Source organism: Podarcis liolepis (assembly GCF_965112155.1).
Source record: "Podarcis liolepis genome assembly, chromosome: 9".
NCBI classification, from domain to species: Eukaryota; Metazoa; Chordata; class Lepidosauria; order Squamata; family Lacertidae; genus Podarcis; species Podarcis liolepis.
This window is the reverse complement of record NC_139564.1, coordinates 76,531,080-76,553,872: the sequence shown is the minus strand read 5'-3', so window position 1 is coordinate 76,553,872 and position 22,793 is coordinate 76,531,080. Positions and strand designations below refer to the sequence as shown.

General features: G+C 44.5%; 1 protein-coding gene and 1 long non-coding RNA gene across 5 annotated transcripts in view; one reads left to right on the top strand and one right to left on the bottom strand.

Annotated features, from left to right (window-relative positions):
* The first annotated feature begins 3,869 nt into the window (after positions 1 to 3,869).
* On the top strand, positions 3,870 to 7,529 carry LOC310686749. Its single transcript, XR_014516088.1, has 2 exons — positions 3,870 to 5,735; positions 6,387 to 7,529. It is a non-coding gene; the product is annotated as an uncharacterized lncRNA (long non-coding RNA).
* UBE2Q2 (ubiquitin conjugating enzyme E2 Q2) overlaps positions 6,632 to 22,793 on the bottom strand; it is a 43,003-nt gene continuing 26,841 nt past the window's right edge. For 2 of the 4 annotated variants that reach the window (XM_083460774.1, XM_083460775.1), the window contains exons 7-13: positions 19,503 to 19,563; positions 17,702 to 17,792; positions 17,399 to 17,457; positions 12,641 to 12,689; positions 10,471 to 10,566; positions 9,698 to 9,764; positions 6,632 to 8,312 (exon numbers count right to left, since the gene is read on the bottom strand). In XM_083460774.1, the coding sequence (XP_083316900.1) occupies positions 8,281 to 8,312; positions 9,698 to 9,764; positions 10,471 to 10,566; positions 12,641 to 12,689; positions 17,399 to 17,457; positions 17,702 to 17,792; positions 19,503 to 19,563 (455 nt within the window). In that variant the 3' untranslated portion in view covers positions 6,632 to 8,280. Of the gene's footprint in view, positions 8,313 to 9,688; positions 9,765 to 10,470; positions 10,567 to 12,640; positions 12,690 to 17,398; positions 17,458 to 17,701; positions 17,793 to 19,502; positions 19,564 to 22,793 lie in introns of all 4 variants that reach the window. The other 2 variants (XM_083460772.1, XM_083460773.1) reach the window with 1 other exon arrangement.

Below are 22,793 nucleotides of genomic sequence, written 5' to 3'. Positions count from 1 at the left end.
TGTCTCTCCCGGAGCCGTGAGGGGAAGGAAAGAGCAGGAGCCAACTGGAGGGGAAATGAGCAGGGAAGGGCAGGAGGGCGCAATGCCAACTCGAGCCCTCCGACTCGGGGCTTTTCTTAGCAAATTCTATTAAAATAAAACTCCCAGTATCACGATGTCTTTCTAAAATTCCGGGTTGTGATCCCAGCATGAAACTCTTCATAGCTACCACACTCTCTCGCCCCTACTTCCAGGGAGCCACAATAGCTCTGCGGGCCTCTTGCCATCACTTCCAAGATTAACCCAGACTGGAGGAGGGCAAATGTTGTCCCTATTTTCAAAAAGGGGGAAAGAACCCAAATAATTACCACCCAGTCAGTCTGACATCAATACCAGGGAAGATTCTGGAGCAGATCACTAAGCAAACAGTCTGTGAGCACCTAGAAAGGAATGCTGTGATCACCAACAGTCAGCATGGATTTCTGAAAAATAAGTCATGTCAGACTAACCTGATCTCGTTTTTTGACAGAATTACAAGCCTGGTAGATGAAGGGAACGCAGTGGATGTAGCCTACCTTGATTTCAGCAAGGCATTTGACAAGGTGCCCCATGATATTCTTGTAAAGAAGCTGGTAAAATGCGGTCTTGACTATGCTACCACTCAGTGGATTTGTAACTGGCTGACTGACCGAACCCAAAGGGTGCTCATCAATGGTTCCTCTTCATCCTGGAGAAGAGTGACTAGTGGGGTGCCACAGGGTTCTGTCTTGGGCCCGGTCTTATTCAACATCTTTATCAACGACTTGGATGATGGACTCAAGGGCATCCTGATCAAATTTGCAGATGACACCAAACTGGGAGGGGTGGCTAACACCCCAGAGGACAGGATCACACTTCAAAACGACCTTGACAGATTAGAGAACTGGGCCAAAGCAAACAAGATGAATTTTAACAGGGAGAAATGTAAAGTATTGCACTTGGGCAAAAAAAATGAGAGGCACAAATACAAGATGGGTGACACCTGGCTTGAGAGCAGTACATGTGAAAAGGATCTAGGAGTCTTGGTTGACCACAAACTTGACATGAGCCAACAGTGTGACGCGGCAGCTAAAAAAGCCAATGCAATTCTGGGCTGCATCAATAGGAGTATAGCATCTAGATCAAGGGAAGTAATAGTGCCACTGTATTCTGCTCTGGTCAGACCTCACCTGGAGTACTGTGTCCAGTTCTGGGCACCACAATTCAAGAAGGACACTGACAAACTGGAACGTGTCCAGAGGAGGGCAATCAAAATGGTCAAAGGCCTGGAAACGATGCCTTATGAGGAACGGCTAAGGGAGCTGGGCATGTTTAGCCTGGAGAAGAGGAAGTTAAGGGGTGATATGATAGCCATGTTCAAATATATAAAAGGATGTCACATAGAGGAGGGAGAAAGGTTGTTTTCTGCTGCTCCAGAGAAGCGGACACGGAGCAATGGATCCAAACTACGAGAAAGAAGATTCCACCTAAACATTCGGAAGAACTTCCTGACAGTAAGAGCTGTTTGACAGTGGAATTTGCTTCCAAGGAGTGTGGTGGAGTCTCCTGCTTTGGAGGTCTTTAAGCAGAGGCTTGACAACCATATGTCAGGAGTGCTCTGATGGTGTTTCCTGCTTGTCAGGGGGTTGGACTTGATGGCCCTTGTGGTCTCTTCCAACTCTATGATTCTGTGATTCTATTCTATGATTCTAACCCATTTTCTTATGGCCTAACTTTTACTAGAGTTCATTTCATGAGATGCATGAAAACCTCCACATGGAGATTTATAAAACATGCCAGGCTTTTAGTGTCCAAAATTCTTCTGTTTTGGGACTTCCGGGGTGGTGCCATCGGCAATGGCGGACTCCCTCTGAACTGGAGGGACCAGCTCCGCGCGAAACGGGTCTTTTCCACTGTGGCGAAGCGGGGACCCTTTCAGAAATCACAGGCGGATGAAGCCTGTGACCGTGGGACTTGGCGGGCACCTTTAGCACCCCCCCAACCCGCAAAGGAACCCACTAACGGGCTCCGAGGCAAAGAGGGGGAAGTGGCACGGTGCTGTGAGTCAATTGCTTTTTTCGTGGAGTGAAGCCGCACAGCCGTTGCCGGAGAGCGCTGCCTTTTTCCTGGGACAATTTGGCATCTAAAGTAATCACCCGTGAGTACTTACACATTGAACAATTGGACTTCAAATAAGAACTGGCAATTAGAAAGGAATTGGACTTAAAAATTTACCTTAATTTGGTACTGAAACAGGAAGGTCTAAACAGGAAGTCAGCCTTCCGTTTCCTTGTAGTCAGAAGAAAGCAAAGACAACGTAAACTAGAGCTTAGAAAATCACTTTCAAAGGATTGGTTTTCACCATTTAAAATCGTGGAACCCCCCTTCGGTAGCAGGAGAAGGGGGATCTTTTTTGGACTGTTTAAACCTGCAGAAGTGAGTTTAAAGTAAAGTAACTTTCCACCGTCCTGATCCTGGAGCGGGGTGTCAGAATTGGCGTTTGAAGCTCATTGACCAGAGACAAATGTTTTTGACAGACAGTTAAAAGAAGAGTAACATTGTGATTCCACTGTTTCCTTTCGCATTTTAAAGGAACAAATATTGTCAAAATATCTTAAAAAAAGAAACTTTGTTGCTATTGTCCTTAAAAGAAAGAACAACCAGAAGTTTTCCCCCTGGAGGGGGACTGTGAAACTGTAACTAATTCTAGGGAGCTTGCAGCTGCTACAGATTACAACCGTGGGAAAGGACTTGTGACCTTGCAGGACAATGTTTTCAGAAGAACTGTTGGGTGCTTTCTGTAAAATAAATGCCCTATCAGTTAAGTCAGAAGACGGATTTGATGACTAATGCGGCCAGAACATTTGAACAGGTAGTGGGAAACTATGTGGAGCCCACTCAGGAACTTAAACAGGAGTGTGCCATGACAGAACAGTTGAGAGAAGAGGATGTTGCTGAATTTTGGGCGCCAGAAAGGGAGGAACTTTTGGCCCTGCAGGAAAATGAGCCTTTGGATTGGACAAATGAACTTGGAAAAAAACAGATTTGGAAAGATAAAGTTTGGATTAATTTGGAAATGGGGGGTTGGACTGACCCCCCCTATGCAGAGACGTTTGGACTTTCCGAGTCTGGCAATGGGCCGTCAGATGTTTGGAGTTGTGGGGGCTCCCAATTTTGGAGGGAATTTGAAACATGTCTTAAAATACCACATGGAGTCTAGTCTGGACTATGGGAAAGGGGCTGATTGGTTGAAAAGGGTCAAAAACACTACCAAGCTGGAGTTCCCACGAGTGAAAGGAAAATATGAAGAAGAGCTGCGGAAGGGACATGGAAGAGACTTGAAGGCCTCGGATATAAGATCACCAGGTTAATGTGCCAGACTAATGGGATAAAAAGGACTGACAAACCCGGGACCAGGAAGAAGGGACGCTGGAAGAAGATTGGATTGTTTATTTCTTTTTTCTATCATTAGGAATGCCTTATAAAATTGATGTTAGAAAAATGTTGAAATGAAATTACGTGGCTCTTGTAAAAATGTTTAAAGAATTAGGTAAAAAGGTAATGGTTATAAGAAGTTGGTAAAAATAAGATTTAAGTCTTAAGCTTTAAGGTTTTTATAAGATAAGATGAAAATAGAGTAAGGTAATGTAATGACAGAATACTATGAATTATGGAAAGGATTTGCTGTGACAACTATTAATCAATACAAGAAAAGGGAGGAGGAGGAGGTCATAGAAAGAAGGTAATGAAAGTGGAGAATTTGAAAATGATGGTTTTATTTTTTTTCCTGTTTTGTCTTTTTTCTTTGTAATTTTAAAAAAATTATTTTTTCAATAAATACCATTTTTTTAAAAAACCAAAATTCTTCTGTTTTGCTGTAGCAGACTAATACAGCTGCCCATATTCTTTGAAACTAGTATTTTAAGCCCCACTTAGAATACTGAGCACAGTTCTTGTAGATCTCCAAATGGTAGGCCTAGGAAAGGAGTACCAAGACCATGAAGGTAAAGTTATAAGAAAAGGTTACAAAGTATGGAAGGTGTATTTTAGTTCAGAAAAAAGCCCCTTTCACACGACACTGGAATCCAGGGTCATTCAGGTAGCAGGCAAGAGATTTTGGATAAGGCAAACAGAAGTCCTTCACACAGCCCATAGTTGAGCTATGAAGTTTGTACAGTGGTACCTCAGGTTACAAACACTTCTGGTTACAAACTCCGCTAACCTGGAAGTAGTATCTCAGGTTGAGAACTTTGCCCCAGGATGAGAACAGAAATCGCACATCGGTGGCAGCGGGAGGCCCCATTAGCTAAAGTGGTGCTTCAGGTTAAGAACGGTTTCAGGTTAAGAACAGACCTCCGTAACGAATTAAGTTCGTAACCAGAGGTACCATTGTAATTGCAAAATGTCATTATGGGTACAAAATTAGATGGCTTTAAAAGGGGATTATACAATTTGTGGAGGATACAACCACCAACAACTACAAGTCATGATGGCTTCATGGTATAACAGGGATCACTGGAAGTAAGCCCCTAAACATCAGTTGCTGGGAATTTATTGAGAGGCACTTTTTATCCTCATGCTTTGCCTGTGCTCGTGTAATCTCACTGTATACAAGTTGTACAAGTGACAATAAAGTATTTCAATTTCAATCAAAGTAGAGGAAAGTGTGCACAAGTGAGACTTCATGCATTACACTTGTATCCCACTTTTCTTCCAAGAAGCTCAAGGTCCTGTCCCCCCCCCCCCCATTTTAGCATGAGAACCACCCTGGGATGTAGTTGCAGCTGTGTGTTGACTAGAAAATTCCTATAAGGGATATCTGAAGGAACTGGATATATTTAGCTTGGAGAAGACTAAGCAAGAATGCAGTCTTCAAAATACCTAGAAAAGGCCAACATTTTGCTCTCTACTGGCCCAGTATTCTGGCTCACTACTCACCTCCCCATGAATCCCAGAAACCAGTATTTCAAGGCATACTGTCTTTGACAGTGGAGGGGTGTGTGTGCGTGTATGTATCAAAGCTGGTGGGAATCACTACCTCTTGAAGGGACAAATTGCATAGCACTGTGTGTTTGTCCTGAATCCTCAGATGCCATGCTGCATTGGGGCTCCAGGTTCAGTATTGCAAGATACTCCATACACTTTCTCCATGCCATATATAATTTCACACACCTCTATGATGCCCCTTTACTTAACTTTTCTTTAAACTAAAATGCCCCATATAATAAATCTGTACACTGTTTCCTGCTGTCAAGGATTTTTTCCCCTCGGGGGCTGGGGGGAACGTTCCCCCTGCCGAAGCAATTTAGGTTTTGTGGGGCACTGAGGGGACTCCACCCTGAGTAAACTGAAGACCCCCCCAAACCCTGCATGGCTCTCTGGTTTCTACTTTTGCATTCATTGTCTCAGACTGCAGACAAACAGCTTCAAATATTTTCTTTAAAGTAGCCAACAAAGCTTCAAAATTACTTCAGTCACTAATGTCATGTCTATATGAATCTGTATCACAGAATGTTATGTGTGAGACTGAAAGACAAAACCAACTCTTCATGAGAACTTTTGAGTGAGAAGTAGGTCATTTAAAATTATCACAGTGCTCTCTCACTTTCGCCAAGTTGTGATTCATGCTTTTGGTTTTTTCTAGTTTCTAATTCAGTGACAAAAAAGACAATAACTTAGCTTCTTCGTTTGCAAATGTGAACATGCAGCTTTTATGCAGGCCCATTGAAACTACAGTGGTGCCTCGCAAGACAAAATTAATTCGTTCTGCAAGTTTTTTCTTCTTGCGAGTTTTTCGTCTTGCGAAGCACGGTTTCCCATAGGAATGCATTGAAAATCAATCAATGCGTTCCTATGGAGACCGTCCGGGGACAGAGGGGAAGCGCAGCGCGCCTTCCCCTCTGTCCCCGGACCTGTTTTAAAGCAAGGGGCGGCAGGGAGAAGATTGCTTCTCCCCGTTGCCTGCCCCGCAATCTCCGGGGACAGAGGGGAAGGCGCGCGCGCCTTCCCCTCTGTCCCCTCTTTTGAAGCAAGGGGCGGAGGGGAGAAGATCGCTTCTCCCCGTTGCCGCCCCTTGGCTCAAAAGGGGTCCAGGGAGAGAGGGGAAGGCACACGCGCCTTCCCCTCTGTCCCCGGAGATTGCGGGGCTGGCAACGGGGAGAAGCGATCTTCTCCCCGCCGCCCCTTGCTTCAAAAGAGGTCCGGGGACAGCAGGGAAGACGCGCTGCGCTTCCCCGCTATCCCCGGAGCTTGCGGGCAAGCTTCGTTTTGCGAAGCAAGCCCATAGGGAAATGTGTCTTGCGAAGCGGCTAAGAAAACGAAAAACTCCTTCGTCTAGCGAGTTTTTCGTCTTCCGAGGCGTTCGTCTTGCGGGGTACCACTGTATTGAGCCTATGTTAGCCATATCTATTTACTTCAGTGGGTCTACTCATGGGTTGAATACCACACTATGGGCTTAAACACCACTACTAAAGATTGGTATTATGCTTTTTAAACTATTGTATTAGTGTACAGCATAGTAGATCACCTTTTTAGTACTGTGTGCCATTTCTCATGTTTACGAAACATCAGCTGCAAGATACCACACTCAGTCACTGAAAGCAGACTCCTTCCAGAAATAAAGTGACAAACAGAATTCTTAAAAAGGTTCTTTATTCATAAACTTGATGCAAGTTTACAGATTACCGTACACTGCTAAATAATTCTGCAATGAAAAATGAAACTCAGAAACAATAAAAAGCAAGCCAAGTGTGCACCTGTCATTCTGCTTGTCCATTAGAATACTAAAGAATTCAATAATGTATTCAAAGTTTTAGCCTCAGGTTTGAAAAGGAGCTGCAGAAATGCTTACAGAATTCGGCCTCTGCCTTATGGCTGCTAACAGGATTTCACTGGAATAATATGTACAATCAAACAAGCAGGGAAGCTGGAAGTCATCCACTCCCTAAAAGACTGCATGAAACAGTCTTTGACCAGGCCAAATCCTTCTAATCCAATCCTCCAAGCTAAAAAAATCCAAACAAAAACAGCTTATGTGACCAAATGCCTGGGCACAAAAAAGCACAAATTTAGGATTTTTTCTCCAAGGTCAAGAAGGAGGGCTGAGGGGCAGAGACATTTCTGGAGACCCCCCTCCCCCCAAAAAAGTGCTTATACCCTTATTTCCTGTGAACAAAAAGGTCTAGTCAATTTCAGCTACCAAAAAATAAAAATCACACCTGATTTTTTTTAAAAAGGTAAGGCAATGTTATAGCAGTTCCCGACCCACAGCAGCTACAGATCCAGATTCATTTCCTAAATGGAAGAGCAGTTCCCCATTAGTTTTTCAATGAAACCATGGTCACAACTATAGCAACCTTCTTAAAAAAACTCTGAATCAAGTGATCCCTGGGACTTGTTACTGTTGCTTTTGTTTAAAAAAAAAACATTTTCAAAGGAGTGTCTTCTTGATTTCTGCCAATTGCTTTTTAAAGTTCATTGCTCTACAAATGATTGCAACAACCCGTTAATAGAATCGAATGCCTAAGAAGGTTTCTAGTATTTTAAATAACTTCAAGCTTTATATCTATGGCTCCTCCTTTCAAAGGAGCCAACAAGAGCCAACAAGTAGCAAAGTAGCCCAGCAAAAAACCGATGCCCCAGTGGATATGACTAGTCGCAAAGTTCTCTTGGCAGCAGCAGAGCACCTCAAGGGCATCTCTGCCCAGAAACAGCTCATATCCTCAATACAGCCATGAAAGAAGAAGAAGAGTTTTAATGATTTAACATTGCAGTTCTCCTACCATCATCAAATTTGGCAATACTATGAATGCTCTCAGGGGAGGAGGAAGGAGTCTGATTTAATGAGACCTAAAAACGTTGTAACATATTATTAAACTAACTTTATTCAACTTGGTTGGCTTTAAATAAAATATATTGCAGTTGTCTGCAGTTTGGAAAAGCAAATAAGTGCATACAAAAGGGGGGAGATCTTAATGACTGGTATTTTTGTAAACCCCAAGAGTCCAGTTTGAAGGATTCACACTCTAAAATGGAGTGGGGATTGGTATGCTTAATTCATGGGGACAATAAAGTTTTAAAACTGTTCAGTTGAAGATACTTGACAGAAGAGCAGAATTGTACAGCTGCAGCTTATACTGGATGTGTCAGTCAACAGATTATCCACTAGTTATCAATGAGCTGGAATCTTCAGTATGGCTGTTATGGGGGCATTCGTAGTTGAATCTGTGTTGGGAGGAAAATCTTTTACTGACATTGGTCCAAGTGTATGAAAAGTCCACAATGTTAACCATCTTCTTTAGGAGGTGTGAACCAGCCTGCAGGAAGTATAGATATAAAAAAGATTTGGCATTAACAAATGTGCAGCAGTGGTGGCAACACCCATTTTGTAATTGTACACGTGCTTAATAACTATATAATATACCATGATACGTGGTTGAAGCACCAGTGCAGACAGGTGTTCTGAGCATCCACATAAGACAACATGAGTTGTTTAATGTGTTTCAGTCTACATATAAATAAATCTGTGCTTAGGAATCCAGTTCTGCAGCTGGAAGATATTATGCAAAAACCAGCAACATTTGGAAACAACTTACTTGATGGACTGTCCTAATGAGCAAACATGCAAGCAAAGAATTATCAACCCACCTGTATATTAAAAGGTAAAGGTACCCCTGACTGTTAGGTCCAGTCGCGAACGACTGGGGTTGTGGCGCTCATCTTGCTCTATAGGCTGAGGGGGGCAGCATTTGTCCACAGTTTTTCCGGGTCATGTGACCAGCATGACTAAGCCGCTTCTGGTGAAACCAGAGCAGTGCATGGAAACACTGTTTCCCTTCCCGCCAGAGCGGGACCTATTTATCTACTTGCACTTTTTTGTGCTTTCGAACTGCTAGGTTGGCAGGAGCAGGGACCGAGCAACGGGAGCTCACCCCGTCGTGGGGATTCGAACCGCCGACCTTCTGATCGGCAAGCCCTAGGCTCAGTGGTTTAGACCACAGTGCCACCTGTGTCCCCTACCTTTATATTACCAGTATCTAATACCAGGACCAGTCTTAAGGGGGCTCTCAGTACGGTGCCACTGATGGGCCTCCAGCTCCCCCCAGTGTGGGTCTGCTGGGCATTGCACTTTGGAGAAGCTAAATGGCAGCTGGCTGTCACAGATGGGAACAGAGAAGTGGCACCACGGCCTGCTCAATACTGAAATGGCTGTCCGGGAGCCTGGCAAGGAGAGTGGTAGGGTGGCACAGCTGGGTTGGGCCAGCGTGAGGGGCCCTGGGACAACTGTCAACCACTAGCACTAGGCCTGATAGGATCTACAATGAAACCAAATCAAAACTACAATTCATTATTAGAAAGGTAAATTTTAACTTCTTTCCTCCACTTCTTTAATTCACTAGACCTCCCCAAAAAGTGTGACCTTAAATTGCTGCCCTCCCAGTCTACTGAGATCAATTAGCGGATCTAATTTTCAGATTAAACCTTGGTGGGGGTTGCGATTATATTTATGTATCAGGGAAGTAGGAGTTAAGTTATGACCAACTTCCCAACACACTATTACACTGTTTACAGAACCAGACTATGCGCAGCTCTGGATGCCTGCGAAAAACATGCATATGGGGAGCGGAGTGGCTTCTCTCCTCTGACGTTATACTTACACAACTATGTGTTTTACCATAGCATGCATACATACCATACATACCATTTTTCTCATGTAACTGTACTAGAGATTTATAGGACTGCTGTGCTCTTGCTAGGTTATATTGGTTCTGAAAGAAAGAGATGAATGGTTGAAGTACATATCCCAAGCATGACAGAGTAGTTCTGACTCAGCCTGGATGCATGCTGGTTAGTTTTTACGCTGCTGGTGACAGGCTCTCCCCACAGTCTGTTTAAAGTGTTTTTCTTCCCCGACTTCCCAACTGGTGGGATCTAAAAACCGCCAAAGCCCAACAACCATTCTTCAGCACACATTCCATTATTTCACAGGTATGGGGTTGCAGTCAACTAGCCAAGAAAATATTGCCAACTGAGTGCCTGTTTTGATCATTTACTGTGGGCCACACACATTCATACCAGGGTAGTCTAACACGTGGCGCTCATAGCACGGCAGGGAGCAAGAAGCAGCTCCTGGGGCAGCCGTGGCATTGAGAAGGAGGCAGGAGGGCTCTGACAGGGTCCTTGAGGCTCCCCACCTCCCTCCCCAAGCCTAGCTAGTGCTTTTCCAGCTTTGGAAAAAAGTGCCAATCAGGCTGACCCCAGCCTCCCATGTTGTTCTTGCTGCGTTGGAGGCACGAAAGTGACCTCTCTGGGGCGCAAGTCCTGGGCCCAGGTGACACAGCCCCCCTCTTGGCCTTGCTGCTGCTGTGGTCCAAAGGAAAGGGAAGCAAGACATTTGGCCCCAGGACTGCTCTTACACTAGCTGTTCTACCACAATACCTGAACAGCAGAAAAAGAATCCTGGCGTGTATTTACCTTATTTGCTCCAAATTGTACTCTGGCTTTTCCTTTGACTAATGTGGCATTGATCTGCATGATGACAGATTCTGTTGAATAGGCACTACTCCAACCCTGAACAAAAAGAAAAGAAAATTCCAGAATAGGATTGCATTTTGTCCGCTTGTCTTGCAGAAAACATTCAATCCCAAACCGACCTCTCTACACTAAACCAGGTTAATTTGGGTTGATGTTCTAACTTTTGAAAATGGCAATTATTTGCCACAAGAGGCGAAAATATGAAATAGGAGTACGTTACAGAGGAGCAAGGAAGAGTAAAAGTCAAAGTTTCCTGGCAAGGCAAAAAATAAAATCGTAAGCACGTCTCCAAATGCCATGAAAATTCATAACAATTACAATGTTTGTTTAATAAATTAAAAACATATTCAGATCTCATTACTTATAGCTGGAAAGAAAGATTTACTGTGACACACAGTCTAGTGTTCTGGTCTATCTTTCTAATTGCTTTCAGCTACTTTGTTTTGATTAGTTTGTATATTAAACTGTTTTTGTTTTAATTATTTTTATTTGTCTTTAACCAATTTTAAATTGTGTTTAAATTCAGGACTGTTATTGGGATGTGCCTGGGGAAAGGGGAGCGGGGGAGAACCAATCACAATGGTTCAGGGTAGGGAGAGGTACGGTGCAGGAGGTAGGGCAGGCTAGGTAAGAGGCACAATCGCAGGCAGTTAGTGACTGTGTCGTGTGCCAGCCCCTCCTCCAACCTGAGGAACTGTGCTTGTCATATCAGCCTGCCTGGTCTGCAGCTGCTGTTGCTGAATGCCAGCATGAATGAATGCAGCTCGAAGCATTATCCAGTTGTGGATAAGGAAGCCCACCTGGTCTGTATCACTGATGCCTGGGTGGGCGAGCAGGGTGGTCTCACCCAGTTGTCCCCATCAGGCCAGACTTGAGGGTCAGGGCGGGAGAACTGCTGTGGTGTAAAGAAATTCTCTCACTGTCCAGTTGCCGGGGGGTGGGCAGAATCTAGAGTGTGTGTTCCAGGTGTTGGGCAATAGGGACAGAATCGGGATTCTGCTGGCTTACTGCCCACCTTCCTGCTCAGCAGTTTCCCTGCCTGAGCTGACAGAGCTGATGTTGAGGACTCTCAGACGGTTGGTTCTGAGGGACCCATGCCAAGGTGACTGGCTCTGCGGTGGCTCAGGACTTCATGGCTGCCATGATAACCATGGGACTGTCTCAACGTGTCACCAGGCCAAAGCAGGTGGGAGGCCACACTCTGAGCGTTGTTTTTTCCACTGGGCAGGAACAGGGTGCTCTGAAGGGGGGGGGTATTGACCCTTGTCATGGTCCAGTCACTTCCTGTTGAGGCTTTCAGCATTCTTTCCCTTCTGCAGAGGTGGGGACCTATGAGGATGGTCTGTCCTTGGAGGCTGATGGATGCAATGGGTTTCCAGGTGGCTTGGGGGGATTTTGCAGCTGATATGACTGGCGCTCCTGTTGAAGCCCTGGGCAATCTCGGGAATATATGAATGGCTCAGGCCACTGACATGATCAGCTTGACTGCTCTCTCCCACTTTGTGGAGCCCATTTGACTCCCTGGCAACCTCCAGAGCTTAGGGTGATTAAACAAGTTGGGAGACAGCTCAAACAACTGGAGGAAAGATCTGGCTGCATCATTGAGCTTACCTAAGTAGCAGTGAAGGCAGCAAAGAAGGCATCGAGGGTGGACAAAATGCTTGGATTGGTCAGGGCATTGTGGACTCTTGTCCCTCTTGGCTGATAAAAACTAGCAGGGAGGGGACAGCTGGCTGGTGATTAATGCCTCTTTGTAAGAGAGGGCGGTCTCTGCCTGCTTGAGGGAGGCAGTGGTAAAACCACTCTTCAAGAAACCACCCCTTGATTCAGAAAATCTAAGTAACTACTGGCCAGTGCTAATCTCCCATTCTTGAGCGAGTGGTTGTGGACCCAATTCAGGCACTCTTGGAGGTAACTCATTTTCTAGATTCATTTCAATCAAGGTATAGGCCCAGTTTGGCACAGAAATTGCTTTAGTAGCCCTGTAAGGTGCCATTCTGAGTCAGCTGGACGTTATAAGAATTTGGAAATGGGGGTCTGTTCAACCAGCTGCAGAGGACTTCCATAGGAGCAGACAAATCTGGAGCAAGACTTTTGATTCTGCATGTACCTGTTTAGTAAGCAGCTCCATGCATAATGCACCTCCACCGAGAACATACCTGCAGGACAGAAAAGCAAGTTTAGAGTATGATTTTCAGTAAGACCTTGGAAAGACTAACATATTAATTATGAGACAAGCATTTGTGTACTAGAATCATATTCAACAGAAGGGTTATTCTGAGTTGTACAATCTGGATCTTCCCAGCACTGTTTTGTCTGCTTATGTCATTCAGATGGGAGCCAGCCATTTAGACAGCACGCTCAGACAAGGAGTATTAAAAAGGTTAAATATTGGTGAGCCAAAGTCAAGATGTCCTCATTGGCTTGGTCTATTGGAATTATTCTGGACACAAAACAATAAAAGCTCATGAATGTACAAATGAGAAGCTATGTGAACTCAAAGCATCAAACTCAAAGCATCAAACAGAAACAGACTACCCGTGAGACCAGGTGAAGAGCTTCCATCTCCCCTTCTACCCTGGCAGGGAGGAGGGTGCCATTTTGTGGTTTGCCTCAGGTGCCAAAATGCCTTGGGCCAGGCCCTGGCATCCAAGCCATTCAATCCATGGCTTTAAACCCCTTTGGCATCAGCTCTATAATCAGCCCTGATGTAACTGAAAGAGTTAGCCAACTGTGCATAATCACTGCGCACTCACTGTTTTGATATCACTGTTCTGACAACAATCCAGTCCTCATTTTAGTGCATTTTATTACTGTTACACTTTGCTGTTCTCTTTGTCAGCAGCTTAGAAAATACAACAAAGGAAACATTTAAAAACAATCACCACTTTTAACCTTTGTTCACTTCCCTCCAACTGGAGTAGAAAATCAGCACCGTCGTCTTTGGTTACTCTCTCACATGATTTATTCTGAAGTTATACATGTCAGAGAGTCAAGAGTGAAAGTGCTATCAGATCAACCCTCCCCCCCCCCAAGCTGGCCACTACCACCAGGTACAGAATGTATGCAAACAGCCCACAAAGGAAAGCCACTTTACTAAATGATGGCCCAGTTCAGATGCAAGAGGAAACCATGGCTTCCCATCATGCGAACAAATCTAGAGCTTAGTCCCCCTTAAAATGTCTGTGTGTGTGTGTGTGTGTGTGTGTGTGTGTGTGTGTGTTTATTGAGGCTTTCAATTAAGTACTGACAACAGATAATGTAAGAAAATATTAACATAAATAAGGACATAAGCGGAAACATAAAATGAATACAAACATTTCTTCTTTCATTGGCAACCTGGAAGCAAAGTTCTTAACCCAAGGTAATATCTCTGGGTTAGCAGTCTGTAACCTGAAGCATCTGTAACCCGAGGTACCACTGTAAAGAGAAATGGAGGCTTGCTTAAAACTGGATATTGTTGAAGAGGAGTCCATTCACATGAAAGGTGACAGGTCGCCAAGACCCCTCTTTTGTGGCTGAAGTATCAGGAGCAGCTGTTCCACTTTTAAGCAAACCTCCATTTCTTTTTACAGTGGTACCTCAGGTTACAGGCGCTTCAGGTTACAGACTCCACTAACTCAGAAATAGTACCTCGTGTTAAGAACTGTTTCAGGATGAGAACAGAAATCGCAGTGTGGCAGCAGCGGGAGGCCTCATTAGCTAAAGTGGTACCTCAGGTTAAGAACAGTTTCAGGTTAAGAACAGACCTCCGGAACGAATTAAGTTCTTAACCCGAGGTCCCACTGTATATCAGATTTTGCAAAACTGGTTTGTTTAAACTCTGGATATGGAGGACAGTCCAGGCTCAAAACCATGGTTTCAGACTTAAAGGGGGAAGCAGAAGCTTCTGATCTCCTCCTAGAAGCCCAGCAGAAAAAGGAGGCAGGGGGATTGTGAGACTGAGGGTCACTGCAGCTCATTCACAGAACAGGAAGCCATGTTGTCCTGTTACATCTGAACCAAGTCAGAGTTTAGATCATGCTTGAATTTTTTCAAGTGACACGGCTGTGCTTTAGGCATCTCTGTGACCAGAGAAACTGGTCACCAAAACATCCATCATTATGCCTCTGCTTTAGCAACGGCAGTGAAGACTGGCCTCATTATGTTCACAGTGTCATGTGTGAATGTGGGGGAAGGGGGCAAACCTTCTCTCAGAGTCAGCTGGCTGGGAGGTATGAACCAAAGTTGGAAGGAAGCAAGACAAAAACCAACTCCAGGTGGTTCTTACAGGCAACTGACAGTCATGCTGCAGTCAGAACAGTATCCAAGGTTTCCAGTAGGAGGCAAGGCAAGGCGGGAGCGGGGACAGGTCACAACGCGTGGGAACTGAATTTGTGCACCTGAGCGATAAAGCTGTCAACTCTTGGCACGCGCATCAGAACTGATATGGACAGCAATGCAAAACAAACCATTTCTGCCAAGCTTGTGTATGAAAGTAGCAATCGAGAGATTGGGGGCTTTAAGTTTTATTCTTCCAGCCAATTGCTGGATTCCTTCCTTGGGCAAAGGGCATCATCACTAAAGTCTGGTGCCACCATTCTCCAAAACCTTTAAATGTCAAACAAACACGGAGCTTTGCTTTGATAGCAACTCTTCTCACACAGCCGTGGGAACCACTGCTGCTCTTCTCACACCCCCACATCCCCCTATCAGCTGGTGGCTTTGGAGAGGTCAGCCTCACGCAGTTTCTCAGCCAACAGCTGGAACTCTGCCCTCCCTCTACTATTCCCAACAAGTCTGTGGGAAGGTGCAGAAGACCCAAAGGCAGCTCCTTTTGATTCCTAGAGCTCCATGATGTTGAAATGGGGATGGGGAATGATGCAAAGATGCATAGCTTGCTGGACAAGGAAAGTCCCAAGGCTCTACGACACTGAGTACTTGCAACGGGGATCCAGCGACAAAAAGACTACAGAACTGGTACAGGCTGTACCATGGCCTTAGCTAGCCCACCATTAAAGATGAAGAAATATCAAGGCCAAAACTGCTCCTGGCACTGTGCCATTTGAGAAAACAAGTATGGAGATCTCATGTTTGCATGCCCTCAGCCGCCCCATGCAAATTCCTTCTGCAAAGGAGATTAATGGACATGCTAGCTTCCCAAAGGCACAGGGCTTGACACAGTAGAAGTGCATGAGCTTGCAACTCAATTCCCCTCCACCCTCGGTTTATGAAGTGGCATAGTCCTTATAGGGGGTGAATTCTTGTCAGCTTCACTGACAGCAAAGTGGTCGGTCTGTTACTTTACGCTGACCTCCCCACAAGAAGACCAGTGTCACAAACATGGTCTCTCCCTGTCCCTGCCCCCCACCCGTTTTATCCTGCCAATTTCACCTGTGGGTTTGCAGTGTGTCACCCAACGAGCTTCAAGGCTACAGGGGATTTGAGTGTGGGGTCTCCCAGGACAGAGAGAAGGTCACCACTTTTTCACCTAACACTAGAAGGTGGAGCATCCAAAGAAGCTAACTGCTGGGAGCGTTAGGATAGACAAAACCGCAAACCACAGTTACAGCTCTTGAACTGGCTGCTGCACAATGTGGTGATGGCTACTAGCTAATATGCCTTTAGAAGGGGACTAAGGTAATCTGAATACAAATCATGATGCCTAGATGCCTCAGAATACCAACAGCATGAGAAAGCCACTGCCCTCATGTCTTGTTTGCAAGCTTTTCAGAAGCATCTGCATGGCCACTGGGAAAAAAAGAGGCTTGACAAGACAGCCCTTTGGTCTGATCTAGCACAACTCTTATTACACCACAAGCAGTATGAGCCAATGCACCCTGCCTATGGCTGCTGCAAAAAAGGAGAATGTGCTCAACACCCGCTCCAGCCTCTCAAAAGGCACAAGCACAGCAAGGGAACATAAAACTCTGGAGAGAAGAGGGCTGGTGTATAAGCAACACATTTTAAAAGAGAGATTAATGTAAGTCAGCCTCATCTTCTTCTCCTCATTGCAGGCAAGTGAGGTGACTTAAAGTAACCTGGTCCTGACTGGGTACCTTATGGGTTGCTTTTTCCTACATGAACCAGCCTGGCAGGAGAGTCAGTCACTGGAGGCCCTGTATGTTTTACCCCACCCTTGGAAGAGAGGCAAGTGGCTTTCCTAGGGTTGCACTCCCAGCTGTAAAACTCCCTCCCAAATGGTTTTTATTGTTGCCCCCAGTGCCACCTGATTGAATAACTGCTCAGAGGCAGCCTGGCTTTAGTTTTTCTGGTGCTCCAGGTGTTCTTTTTTTGGTATTGCTGTTTTAAATTATCTAGATTTGATATTGCTGTACAATTGCCGTTTCAGGATATTTGTAAGCTGCCTTGAATGCATTTGTAGGGTGGAAATACAGTATTCCATTAAAACAACAGTTCTAGTTAGCTGATTGCAGTATTTGGGAGCTCATGACCAGGACTTGTAAGCAGGGGTGTTTTGAGGGTGCTGTCTCATGGGGTACATAGGACCAAGAGACACGGATGGCAAGGGAGCTGCTGCAGTGACCTGCAACAGCTGTACCATGCTTGTCTTCCTGTCCAAGAATGTGCACAGTTGTGGGGTTAGACTAGATGACCCTCATGGTCCCTTCCAACGCTATGATTCTAACAAGAACACTTATCCTGGTAGAGCCAAGTTAGGAAACCTCCTAGGTCACTGCTGTCTATGACAGATGTCTGCACTGCATAAGACTTCCAGTGCAACATCAGGTGGCCACAGAACCATGTGCTAAAACATAACTCCCCAAATGTTAATGTAACAGCTTTGTGATTTATTCTTAAGAAACACTCTGTGTGTGTGTGTGTGTGTGTGTGTGTGTGTGTGTGTGTGAAAAAAACCAGCACCTACCCGCCAGTGAGCACAGGAGAGACCACTCTCACAAATGGAGGATCAAAGGGAAAGTTATCCTAAGAACAAAAAAAGTAAATTCAAAAGTCAAAAACTTTCTAAATTTGATGCCCTGTTGCAAATACATCATTCTGAAGTCCTATGTTTTAATTATTTTTATTTGCAATATGGGATTGTATCCAACCAAGTTCTACTCAAAGTAGACTCAATAAAATTAAAGAACATAATTCTCGTTAACTATTTGCTTTGGATTTACATACCAATGAAAAATTTTTCACACACTGGATACTATTTTCCTCTTACCTTAAAAGAGAAGTTGAGCAAAATATATTCTACACCTTCTTTTTCTTTTAAGACTTGAAGATCACTATGCAAAGGGCTGTCAGGATCAACCCTACCAATGGAGAATGAGGAAAAGCAGAAGGGTTGAGTCGCTCCGTTCTGAGTGGTTGTCCCTACCTTTCGCAAACAACTAGGCCGTGCCATGCTGAGTGAAGCATTTCCTTCAGAAGGAAAGGCCAGCTGTTTGCAGGGTGTGGCTCACCTGCAGTTAAGGGGCCCAATGAACACCCTGGCTGCAGGCAAGCGTTTCTCTGGAGGGCAGTGCTGGAGGCATCAGAGAATAGGGAATATTCCTGCACATCAGCTGCAGACTTAGGAGTCTTGAGGAACAGATTCCATATCCTAAGACTCTCTGTTTCACAGGAATCTCAAAGAATGTATGACTTAATAAAAAAAATGCCCACCAAGTCTCTAGGCTTTGCATTCTTAAAGATGGATGTGAATTAAACAGTTTAAAATTTTGATTTTCTTTATGTTTCGGTGCATATTTTTTAAACTGTTTTTGGAAGAATTCTTTCTTGAGAACAGTTTATAAACCTGTTAGATAAATAGCAAGCAGTTTGAAATGCTCCTTATGTATTTATTGAAATGTATAAGGAACAGTTTGTAGCCTTGGGGAGGAGGAAGGGGTTTTTGGGTGAGGAGAAGAATAGATGAGATGCAGCATTCAGGGCTGCTGCGCCTTGTTTAGCACCTCTTGTATGAATAAAAACAAGGTTTAGACAATATACAGTAGTACCTCAGTTTTCAAACAGCTTAGTTCCCGAACAACTCAGAACTCGAATGCTGCAAACCCGGAAGTAGGTGTTCCGGTTTTCGAACTTTGCCCCAGAAGCCGAACGTGCTCCTGAGCTTCTGTTTTCACTGTTGCGCAGCTAATTTGAGTCCTTCGCATAGTAATTAAGGCTTTTTTCATCCCATTTTACCCTTGCGCAGCAAATTTAAGTCCCCCCCCCATCGTAATAAAGGCTTTTTTCATTCCGTTTGTATCCTTGAGCAGCTAATTTAAGGCCCGCCCCTACCATAATTAAAGCCTTCTGTTTCTGATTGCAGTGTTCTGAGGTGATATTTGGTGCTTTTGTTTTTGCTATTTTTTGCTTTTTTGTGTGGCTTTTTCATTTTTGTGACTGTGGCTTGTTTTCCATTTTATGATTGATTGATTGATTGATTGATTGATTGATTGTGTGACTGTGGAAATGGATAAAAGCCCCCCCCCCCCAATCCAAACAATGACTATCATCAGTGCAGGCAAGAAAAAAAAATAATTTTAATTTTTATCATCTACAATACTGTCTTATTTATTTTATAGTACAGAACATTGATTATTGCTTTCATTTTATGAATCAATTATCTTGTTAGATTGTAAAAAGTTTTGGAACAGACTTGTGGAGCTAATTAAATTTGAGAATTAAAGGTACCACTGTACACTGCGTCACAATGGGGACTGATTTACTTTACACAGGAAGGAATGCCTCTCCTGCAAGAGTATCAGCCCTCTGCAGTTTTACAAGCACTTAAAAGTCTGTTTTTTTAAAAGAGATGCACTGGCTAATCAAGTGACCTAGCCAATTAGATCTACAAAAAAGTCTAGAGTGACAACCCTAACCTTAAGCAAATATGCTAATCTGCAACATAGTACACAACTTTCCTAGGTGCGGACATCAAATGATTATCATCATGCACCTTCATCCACCAACCCAGCTATCCATCAATAGCAAAACCACTGATTTAGCAGTGTTGGGGTGGGGAAAAGTCAACTTACCTTAGAAGTTTTACATGCCAGTCATATAGGCTGTCATTTACAAGTTCCACTGAATAAATCCCTGCAGAAAATGGAAATGAAAAGGGTTGCTTGCTTCCGTTGTTACTAGAAAACACACCCACACCCAAACCCAAGATAGCGACCTGGAACTCCACAAAGGTTGAATGCAAAGAGATGCTGAGTTCTGAATGAGCTGAGATGCAAAGAGATGCTGAGTTCTTTTCCTCAGCAGCACAGAGCTGTTTGGAGGAAAGCAGAACTTCACAAATAAGAGCAATCCTACCTTTGTAACTGAGGGCAAAATTATATCTTGCTCCTACATGGCGCTCCCAATACCTGGCTCCACATGGGCCTAGCTTCAGAAAACCTACAGCCTCTGTTTTGACACTATTTACAGTACCATGAATTATATGTGCCTGGACAACCCCTTGCAGCCTTTTTCCACGACAAGTTAGGGTTTCCATGACTCTTTCCCCACCTTTCCTCCACAAACTCTCCTCTATTTTGCAGCAGAAATTCACACCAGGGAAACCTCCTGCTGCAGGAAAGAACAGCTTGTAGAGAATGTCTCAGGGAAAGAGCTTATTGATTCATTCTACTTGCACCTTCAGTAAAAATAATAACAGCAACACTCTAACGGCAGCAACTGCGCACATACTGAATGACTACGCCTTCTCCCAGCTGATCTGCACAGCAGACACATCAGCTGAGGTTCCTGGGGCAGCATCTGCTGCTGAATGAGGCAAATAAGCATATAGAAAATCCCCAAGAATGTATTTTTAAAACGAGTGAATTCTGTGGCTTTCAAAATGCCACACACAAATATGTGGAAGAAAAGATAAAGCAAATAAAAAGGCCAGGAAAATCCCATTCAATTTCTTTCCTGCATTTGTATTAATAGAAGAAGCTACAAAAGTTAGTTTATGCAGTCTTTCCAGTGCCAAACAGTCTATGTTGCCAGCCCCAACTAAAGAAGAAAGTCCTGGAGAGATGCTCTCTCTAGAGGCAAATCTCCTAGTTAGTTTAAAATGACTTACAAATAATAAAAAGTGGGGTCTTAGCAGAACGAGTTGCGATTATGATGCGAAAAGTAGGCAGGCCTCTCTCTGCCTGCTCAAGCAATAATAGTAGGGCGTTCCAAAGGGCTGGCACCACTACTGAGAAGGCCGTCTGCCTGGTTCCCTGTAACCTCACTTCTCACTGTGAGGGAACCGCCAGAAGGCCCTCGGTGCTGGACCTCAGTGTCCGGGTAGAACGATGGAGGTGGAGACGCTCCTTCAGGTATACAGGACCGAGGCCGTTTAGGGCTTTAAAGGTCAGCACCAACACTTTGAATTGTTCTCAGAAACGTACTGGGAGCCAAAGTAGGTCTTTCAAGACCGGTGTTATGTGGTCTTGGTAGCTGCTCCATCACCAGTGTAGCTGCCACATTCTGGATTAGCTGGAAGTTTCCGGGTCACCTTCAAAGGTAGCCCCACGTAGAGCGCACTGCAGGAGTCCAAGAGGGAGATAACCAGAGCAAGAGGCTGCTAGGTTCCCTGAGTGAAGAACGGGTTACAAATGCATAGAAGGCGGCAGTGACTCAGGAGCAGCACTTGCAGTTCTTGCCAGTCCCATCATGCCTTACAGTTGTGAGCTGCCTTTTCTGATCTCAGATTCTGTTGGCCTTAGTAGAACACAAGAGTACACTTGGGGCGAGGAGAAGAGTTTGGGAAGGGAGTTTCTGTAAAACTAAGTTTCCCATAACAACTGGTTAAGGATTAAAGGAAACAGAGTTGCAGAGGCATCGAGTGGTTGAAAGATTATTTAAAGAAATGAAGGATTTTGTCTATGTAAGATTGCGCTGGTTCATCCCACACCCACCCAAACAAATGACTGCAGCAGGCCTCCTTGAACAGGCATGGCATTCCCCCCCCCCCCAAATGATTTTTATTAATGTTCCAAATTTTAAACAAATAAACAACAAATTAATTCAAAGGGCAGGCGTAGGATTAAGGGAGGTGCAAGATCAGGCCAGGCAGCCGAACCACCAGTCCATACATATAATGGTCCACTATGCAAATGATCAGCAGACAACTCCCTTGTTTGTGGGTTTGATGCCATCTTTTGAACTGAAAAGAATGTTTGCATCTACCTTTTCACAAGAATGTTTGCACCTACCTTTTCACACTCACCTAGGCACTCTAGAGCAGGGATGGGAATTCTGTGGCCCTCCAGCTGATGTTGGGCTCCCAATTCCCATCAGCCCCAAACTATATCTGGAGGGACACAGGTTCCCCATCTCAGCTATAGAGGGAAGAGCAGATTTGTGGCCAAGGTGGGAAAATGAATTGGGAACTTTAGTGGAGGTGGGATGCCAGAAGCACTCCTGTATTTTTAATTAGGCTGGCCAGGCCCCTAAAAACAAGAATCCTTCCATTTTGTGAATATTTCACTGTTATCTCCAGCTCAGGTCAGACTGCAGTCTGAAGATGAAGCAGCTGGATACTGTCAAAATGCACAGCTGATTTTCAGATCTCCACTCTCAAGCCACTTCTATTCCCAGGTGCACTGGTTCATATGGGGGCCTTTCGTAAGAGCAAATACAACACAACAACACTACCTCGGGATTACTAGCTAGCTAACTGTGTGTCAAGAGCTTATATCTATAGATAGCAAACACCCTGGCACTGATTAAGAATGCCGCATCTTAAGGATGCGTTCTTTCTAGCACGGATAGGTAATTCCCCAGACATGAAATGAAACCAGAAACAACCCAGGAAGCACAACTACCATGCAAGCCTTATTAAAAGCAGATGCAATGCATTTGGATAGTCTTTATTCCAGAGCTAGACACATTTAAGTCGAAAACTAGAGAGAGTACCTTTCAACATCCCTACCTGAACCAGACTTGTGGGATCGACCAGTTTGTTTTTTAATAATCGCAAGAGGATCATCAACTAGAACCACATGCAGAAACAGCAAGTGGGCAAAGTCAGGTGCAAAAATATTGCGCAAGGAACTGCGGCATTTGCCTCCTGTGTCCCATAACGCACTGGGATGAATAAACTCACAGTCCTGCCACACAAAAACCCACTCCTGGGTTTCTCCCAAGCTGCCTTCATTTCAATAGACTGGAGGGGTGAGGGAGCAACCATGTGTTCTTGCTGTTGTCAAACAGCTGGGAGTAAAAAAACCAAAACCCTTCTCAATCTACTAAGAACCATCCAGTAATCCAAAACTTTTGCTGCCTTGGGAGCTTTGCACATGTATCCATGCCATCCTGAGTTTCCCATGGAATGTCTGTTCCTC